General features: G+C 43.9%; 1 protein-coding gene across 1 annotated transcript in view; it reads left to right on the top strand.

The window, feature by feature from the left end:
* Positions 1 to 88: 88 nt before the first annotated feature.
* RPTOR (regulatory associated protein of MTOR, complex 1) overlaps positions 89 to 8,579 on the top strand; it is a 123,569-nt gene continuing 115,078 nt past the window's right edge. Inside the window, exon 1 of the mRNA XM_010008657.1 lies at positions 89 to 250. Coding sequence (XP_010006959.1) covers positions 89 to 250 — 162 coding nt within the window. The remainder of the gene's footprint in view (positions 251 to 8,579) is intronic.

The raw sequence follows: 8,579 nt of genomic DNA, 5'->3' as shown, positions 1-8,579 counted from the left end.
GAGAGGAGCCCCCCCCGCCCTTGGCCCGGCCGCACGGAGCCCCGCGCTGGCGCTCGCTGCTCGCCCGCTGCCCCGCGCTTCCCCTCCCATGGAGTCGGAGATGCTGCAGCAGCCTCTTCTGGGGCTGGGGGAGGAGGATGAGTCCGACCTGACCGACTGGAACTTGCCTCTGGCCTTTATGAAGAAAAGACATTGCGAGAAGATCGAAGGCTCCAAGTCTTTGGCTCAGAGCTGGAGGATGAAGGACCGGGTAATGCTGGAGGGCAGGAAGGGTTTTGGAGGAGGAGGGGGGGGCTGGCGGTGGAAAGTGAGGCAAAAGCGCCGAGAGGGCTGCTGTGCTTCAAGCAGCAATTAATTTTCAGAGAAAGCCCCAGGTGTTTGAGAGTCTTAACTTGCCTTTAGTTTGTGTGTCTTCAACGTAGCACTAGGGGAGGCAAACCTGCAGATGGGTGAGGAGTAGCAGTTCTGAGTTCATGGTAGTGCATCCTCTGAGTAGCTCCTTCCATTAACATCTTTAAGTTAAATTTAAGCACTTGGTGTTTTTCAGGGAAGACAACAAAATTCCTGAGCTCTTCAAGAGCTCTCTGGGCCAGCAGGGTAATGGTGCAAGCACAAGGTGCAATAAATGTAGTCATTAGAGTTGTTTTGTGGTAAGGATGCATGGCAGCCTTGTGGTTTTGAAGTTGGCCACCAGCATGTTATGTGGAATATAAAGTTAAGGCATTCTTTGTGTGTGAGGAAAATGAAGTTTGGGTGATTTTAGAGGCAGAAAATGTTTACTAAATGAAGCCCTTAGTGGATTAAAGCAAGATGCTTCTTGTGTGATTGGGTAAATGTTGCATGTTAGACTGATAAAGCCAAATGTGTCAAGGAAAGATCCTTGCCAGGGAGTCTTGAGGCCCATGTTGTGTCCATGTCCCAACTTAAATGCTCAAGTTAAAAACAAAGCACTAACAAAGGTCATGGAAATCAGCTCCACTCCTTCTGTTCTTGGAATGTGCTTTGAGTTCCAGGATTCTGTAGGTCTCCAAGTTGTGTTGTAAACTTTGCTTATGAAGGTATATGAACTTTTTTTGTGATCAAACTTCTGTTTTGTTTATGATCCCTCTTTTAATACTGTGGAATAATTTGGGAACTGCTGGTGAAGCTCTGTCATGTAATCTCTTTCCAGAGGCATTCTGACCAGGCATGAGGATATTACACGTGTCTTAACCTTCCTAGAGGGTGTTCACCTACGTGGCTGTGGTACTCAGGGGTCCTGGGAAGGCCCTGGCTGAACCAGAGTAATTTGACTGAGTAGAATCGTGTGCTGAAAATTTGGCTTGGCAGATCATCCATGGTTGAATTGAGGTGGTTGGTTGTGTGTTTGTTTTTGGTTTTTTTAAATGGGATTTAAATGAGCCACAGAAGACAGTTTTGTGGTGTGTCTTCTTTAAAGGGCTTTGGCAAAGAAGAGATTTTTCTCTACTAGACTGTGGAGGTGTGATGAGCTTGCTTGTCTATTTTAGTAATCCCTCTGCAAAGCTTCCTGTTCACTTGTTTCCTGATGTGCAGAGTTGTCTCTTTCTAAATTGGGAATGACATTGACCTGATCAAGATAATCAATAGGTTGGACAGCATAAGTGTGAGTAACGTGGTAGTAACCACTGTCCTGCCTAGAGATATTGTTAAATATTTCATAAGCATTTTACAGCCAAAGATAGTCAGGTCAGTGAAGACAGAGCAGGGGTCACAGTGATCATCCCAGCCCAGTTTCCACCACCCTCACTGCTGGGGAGCTGCAGTTCCTGCTGGTCAGAGCCCTGTGTGCCTTTCACAAAGCAGGGAACTACCCACTGGGAGGGAGCTCAGGTCTGGCTCCACAGAGGCTGTGGAGTCTCCTTCTCCAGAGACTTTCAAGACCCATCTGGATGCATTTCTGAGTGACTTGCCCTAGAGGTGGTCCTGCTCTGGCAGGGAGGTTGGACTCAGTGGTCTCTAGAGGTCCCTTCCAGCATTCTGTGATTCTGAGTCACTGTTCAGGATACTGAGTCTTCTTTTCATAAATGAAGAAAACATGAGCAAATCCAAAATGTTCTGTTTAGTCCTTTTGTTTTCACCATCAGCTTGGAATAAATAACTTTCTGTCAAGATCAGTGGTGCTGCTTGTGTGTCATTTGTATCTGGACAGCTTCATCAGGTGTTGTTTGGACAAACTTGTTGTGTCCAATTACTTTTTGCTTAAAACGGAATACATAGAAAAGGGAATATATAAAACAGGGAATGTAGAGAGGAATATATAGGAATATATATAAAGCATGTAAAGATATCTGAGAGAGGAAAATAAGCTGATTTGGGAATGTTCAATCTCATTACTTTATGATCTTAACAGTGATTTCTCATGTCTTGTATTTTATCCAACTTTTCAACTGTCACTGGTGTCTCCTTAGCATTTGATGAGATGTAACAAACTTGTTGGAACTTCAGCTGGTGAAGGAAAGGGACTGAAGATGGGGGGTTTGGAATTCTGTATGCAAAACAGGAATTAAATATTTCCCCCCAGCTAACTCAGGCTGGATTCATGCTGTGAAATTATTCATAAACTCATATAATCTGGGTTGACCTTATGGTACATGAACGAGCTGGCTGGTTTCACACAGACCAGCTGAAAATGGCAACTGGAGTGTAACAGGTTTGTCCAGGAGACCAATCACCTCAACAAAGGTGCAGGAACTTGAGACTGGTGAGGGTTTTATTATGAAGCATTTCCCACTGGGATGGGAAACACTACCTGTATTTAACCACACCAGCCTAGCTCTAAATCAAGAAATTCTGGAAGTTTAACCAAAACAAGGCTCTATCTGCCCAAGTTGCAGGGAGATCTGTAGCGTTTTTCTTCTGTAGGTCATGAAAAAATGTGGGTGCTGGTGGAACTTTGCCCTTGCTCAGCATCTGCAGTTGTCCCAGGGCCTGGTGCTGGCTTTGCTGTAGTTAGAGGAAATTATCCACTAAGATTTGGGATTTTTTTTTTTTAGTCTTGCTTCATTGCTGTAAAAAACCCAGAGTTTATATGAATTTGAAGGTTTTTTAGAAGGCAGAACTCTAGTAAAAGGGAAGAATCAAATAAGAAAAGTAATGAGTGGTAGATCTAGTTAAAATAACCGAACATATATTTGCCCTCCCCTTCTTTCAGGACTGCTCTGAAAACATTTAATCCTTCATCTCCTGCTCTCTTGGAGTACCTGTGCCATCAAAGTGACACTGCTTTGATCTGTGATTTATTTAAAGGATGTTTTTAACACGAGAGGGTTGGACTTATGCTTTGTGTATTGAATTAAATCTCTCAGCCTCAGTAGCAACTGGATCATGAAATTTGATTTAAATACAAAGATTTCAAATACACCAGGTTTTATTGACAAGTTGCTACTAAATTCAGAATATTTAAATTAAGATATGCTGTACTTGTCTTGATTTCTGAAATAAGCAGAGAGCAACAAAGCTGATAATAATAGTTTTACTTTAACATTTTTTTTCCTGCTGCCTTTTAACTTGCTGAGTGAGAATTAAATTCTGTTTTTATGAGGAGAGGAATGCACAATTGGGTTTCTATGGAAATGCAGATTAAAGCAGGACTGCATACAAATGTGCTTAATTCAGACAAGCAGAGTTTACCTGCCTGCTTGGGAAACATTTGAAGTGTCAAAGGAGATGAATGAAGGGTGGTAGCACTGGAAGTTTGTGTGCCTCACTTCTGCCTGAAGTAGTTGTGTCCTTCTGAGGAAGCTTTCCAGGCCTCTTGTGACAGCCATGGCTTGGGCACTGCTTGTCCTTGGAGCATTTGAGGCTCATCTCCCTACTCTGTCTGGTTGAGTGTGTTTCCTGTGAGCTGAGATGAAGCAGCAGGAACCTTGTGGGGGGAGAGGGTGGGAGTTTGTGTTTTGGCAGCAGCCTTTGCTTGGGTTTTACTTATTCCATCTGAAACATTTGGTTTCTGTTTGCTCACGACTGTCAGCTGTGCTGGTGGCTGGGAAGCTCACAACCCAGGGAGCAGCCTGGGCTTTAACCCAAACGACAGGGAGTTTCTCTTCTTCCCTGGTATGAAGAAGACCAGCTTGGAGCACGTTGCTTTGCCACTGTAGCGCTGCCCTGAGTGCTGGTGATGGTGAGACCCTCTCCCCAGGTCAGTGGTTGCAATCCAGTGCAGCTCAATTGTCACTACAAGTGGCAGCTTCTTCCCAGTGAGGTCTGTGAGTGGGGTGGGAGCTCAGGGCACCTACTGGTTTGCAGATGTCTTTAAAAACAAGCAAAAACGGAAGCCCTGCTGTAAGTCATAAGCACTGTCATCTGAGCTGCAGATTGGTAGCTTCTCTTCCCTGGAACAAAGCTGGCTGTGAATGGAGGGAGATGGGGGTGTGTTGGTTGGGCAGGGCTGGGACCTGCCACCATCTGCAGAGGGCCTTGTGTCTAAGCAGACAGGAGAGGGATTAACAGCCCTGAGGAGCACAGCTGGTCACAGCCTTGGAAGGACAACAGTCTCACTTTTATACACCAGTAGGAAACACAGAAATCTGCAACTTGGTCAATCCTGTTCTCATTCTATGAACTGCTCCACTTCAGCTGGGCCCACAGGGATGTCAGATGGATTCTGGGTGGTGGTTGCCAGCAGGACACCCTGTCCTTCCCACGAGCACCCTGCTGGATCTCAGTACCATAGCTCCTGGGGCAACTTCAAGCAAACCAGACTCATGGTAGGACAATGATGTGGTCTCTCTATTTTGCTGTGGAGACTGTTAGGCTGGAACCCCTGCTGTGTGCTTAAGTGGCTTGGGTGGAGTATTAGGAGAACTCCACGAGTTTAGGTAATTTCTTATGCTGAACATACCCAGGGCTTGATTTTTCATAAGATTGTTGTGAGGACTTTTTGCAAGATGGAAAGCAAATTTGTGATGATGATTGAACACAGGGAGTAACTGTGAATTTGTGCAGTTGTGAGTTTCTACCAGTTGGGAGGGAAAGAAAATAGTCTTTGTAAATCTGAAATTGTAATGACTTAATATAAAGAAATGTGCGGGAGTCTGACTCCCTTCAATAGCTCTCTGAGAGTGCTTCATTGTAATTACATTTGCAAGATGAGCAGTGACAGAAGTGCAGTGTAACCTGTGGGCAAGGAGCTGGCAACACTGTCACGTGCAGGGATAATTGTAGAGTGGAGAGGCCTCCCCGTGAGCACAGGGGGTGACAGGAGTAATGTATCTGTACTTCTCCATTCAAAACCTGCAATGGAAGAACGTGCTCATAAATAACGTGCTTCACTTTTTGTCTTGGAGAGAAGGGCAGTCTTGGAGACTGGTGGTGCTGCTCTGCTGGCATATAGTGTTTGGAGAGGAGTTAGGCAATTAGTGCTACTTAAAGTCAACATCTGTGTTGTGGTGGGTAATTACCTTCCTGCCCCCCAGTATGTCTGTGGAAATCTGAAAGGTCTCTGAATAGTGGATGCTGAAAAAAATATGCACCTTGAAATGTATATGAATGCTGGATTATTACTGCAAATTGCATACTTTAATTAAAAATGTTCATCATTGTATGAGGCTCTTCTTCTAGTTCCTCAAGTGTGGCCAGGGCTGCTGCTCATGGGGACAGCCCTGGTGTGGTGTAAACAGGCAGATGGGACAGAGCTGCTGTTCTTGAACTTTGGTGGAGAAGACTGGGAAACATCTGTTCTGACAGTCACCACTCTGTTTTGGCAGTGTGTGTGTTCCCAGAGCTGAGAGACTGAAGGTTATGTGAACGTTCTGAAAACACTTTGTTTGTCTTCGGTTCTTAACTTTTTTCTTGCTGCCTTTGTGGAGAGAGAAATTCAAGGGCACCAGACTTGCTTGGAGTTTCGTGTTTGTTTGTCTCCATGGATTATGTGGTTTTTCTGTCAAATTTAGGGGTTTTGATTGTGTTTTTCTGTCTGACATGTTTTAATTGCCTCGCTGCTGTGCTGATCTTCTATCCTTGAGCATTTCCAAAGGGGACAGTCAGCACAGTGTGGCCTTGGAGAACTGAGGGAGCTCATTGATTGTTCTGTGTCTTGGAGCTTTAACTGCCATTTCCAAGTGAATCTGATAAACCCAAGATGTTTTTCTTGCTATTCTATTCTTCTGTAAGGAATGTACTTTAGATAAATTATCTAATGAAATACTTAACAGAACCAGGTTCCTGTCAATGACATTCTTTAATACACAGCTGTGATGTGGGCTCCACTTGGTGGCAGAGGGGCTCAGGGCCCAAATAATCCTTTCATCTTTTCATCCCAGTGGTTATACCAGTGACATCCTCACCAATATTTTTACTTCTCTGTTTGTATTTATTTATCCTTGCTGTGTTGTGTCAGGGTGATCTACAGCCAGGGTAGGTGGGTAGGGATGGGAACAGCAGTGTCATTAGTGCTGTGCTCTGCAGAGCAGGGAAGAGGAGCAGTGCCTTGGAGGTGCACAAGATCATGTCTGGTGAAGGTGATGAACTGAGTCATTCCCTCCCTCTCTACAGGCAGCTGTCTGATGGAGCTCTGCTCCTGGCTGGCCCACTGCTTGACTTCCCTATAGAAGGGGCATAGTCTGCAGCGTGGTTTGCTCTGAGAAGCTTGATTGTCTTCCCTCAGTGACCCCTCCTTTCTCCCCGTGGCACATAAGCAGTGAGGAGTTTAAAGCCCTTGAAGTCACCAGGTGGTTGAGCCTTCTTAGGCATGGGGCCAGTGTTCTATACCCTGTGGCTCTCAAATGCTACCAAACATCTTAATCCTTCTGTTCCTGACACTTTAGCTGAAGTTATGAACTTGATCTTGTCCTTAGCATTTCCTCCTATTTGCTCTCGTAAGCTCAGAAAGCTTCCTATTTTATTTTAGTGAAGTTGGCTTTAGTTCAGGGGCTCCACTGAAAGGGGACAGTGTGATTCCTGATCAAATGGATGTTGTATAGCAGGTAGTTAAGATTTAAACATGTCTTCCAGGAATAATTTGAAATGCTATTTTATAAGGAAGATCTGAAGATGAGGAAGTCAGTGCAAGGGAAGATGGGCACCTTTTTAAAGATAGTGCTAGACAGGAGTGGGAATGTGGTAGAGTGATGAAAAGGAGCTTGTACAGAATGCAGGGCAGATAGAGAGTTGTGCTGAGGTGAGAAGGAAGGCTGTTGTCACAGATCAAATGAGGCATAACATCTAGGAAATGTCTCTTTTTGCATGTTGTATAAAGAAATCAAAGATCATAAAAGTAACATATTTGCTTCATATTATTTTCCATTATTTTTAAGAAATGATTGGCAGGAACAAGAAATCAGCATTTTGATTAAATGCAACAAAGCAGGGGTTTAAAGGCAGTACTTGGATGCTTTGCAGTGGCAGAGTGAAGCAGCCTACTGCTACTAGACCTTGTGGCTTTTGACCTGAGCAGCTCTGACCTCTGCTCTCCCAGGAGACCTTCAGAGCCTGAGGGCTCAGCAGGTGCTGGTGGTCCCTGTCAGAGAAGCACTCTGCTCCCCCAGCAAGTAAATAGCAACTGTACAGGTATTTCTTGGGTATTGATGGGCAGTGGGAATTCATCCCCTAGTGTGAGCAGTGCTTATCAAGTAAATAGTGCAGCCAGCAGGTAAAAGTGTGTGTTGTGAGGAGCTGGCTGTGCTTGAACTCGGCATAGTAGTAGTTGCATTCACTGGTAAATTAACATGTTGGACATGAAAAACCTCTGAAGAAAATTCATGGTATTAGTGCAGAATTACAGAGGTTAGAAAAGGAAAACAGGCAGTAAGGAGGAGTTGATCTAGGAATCTAGTGTGTATTGTCACAACAAACACAGCAAGAACCGACCTTTTGGGTACAGATGGCTGGAGACTGCCTGCAGAGGTGCTGAATTATTAATGTTCACTTCAAGCAGCTCTTTGCCTTCTACTATTTTTGTCATCGTGGAGAAGCACACTGAGATTTTTTCCTGTAACAGTTTATTTCTCTTAAACTTTATAATAAATAAATAAAAAAAGAAGGTTCCCAGAGGAAGGTTCTCACTCTGGAAATCTGGCCCAGGATTTGTCTTTAATGCTGCTAAGTTCACCCTTAGCTCTGTAAAATAATGTAGGAGCATCTATTTTATGTTTAATGCTGACTTAACCTTGTGTTTATATTAACTCAGTAGCAATTTTAACTTAACTGTCATAAAACCAGGCACACAGAAATGTTTCAGCTTGAAAACTGTGGTGTGAAAATAAAATATGTATGGGTTTTAAAATGTTCATTCTGAAATGTTAGGTGAGGGTCTTACCATGAAGTCCAAAATCTCTCATAAATTGATTGACAGACTTGTTCTCGATAGGACTGAACTAGAAGCTAGGACAGTTAAATTACTCTTTTCTTAATTGCTAACCCCGTTTTTCCTTAGCCTGGAGGAAACCTTTAGCACCTGCTGAGATGGAGTGTCTCAGTTACAGCCTGGGCTGGAGTTACTTTCAAGTGTGCTACAATAGGATAATTTGGGCTCCCTGTGATGATAAAACTTCAGGTTTCAAATCAAAACTGTTCTTATGAAGATAATAGGATGTTTCTTCTAGCTGAAAATACCAGCAGGA

Source organism: Chaetura pelagica, unplaced genomic scaffold (genome assembly GCF_000747805.2).
Source record: "Chaetura pelagica isolate M959 unplaced genomic scaffold, ChaPel_1.0 scaffold962, whole genome shotgun sequence".
Classification (NCBI taxonomy): domain Eukaryota; kingdom Metazoa; phylum Chordata; class Aves; order Apodiformes; family Apodidae; genus Chaetura; species Chaetura pelagica.
The sequence above is the reverse complement of the archived record's forward strand: the minus strand, read 5'-3'. Positions and strand labels throughout refer to the sequence as shown.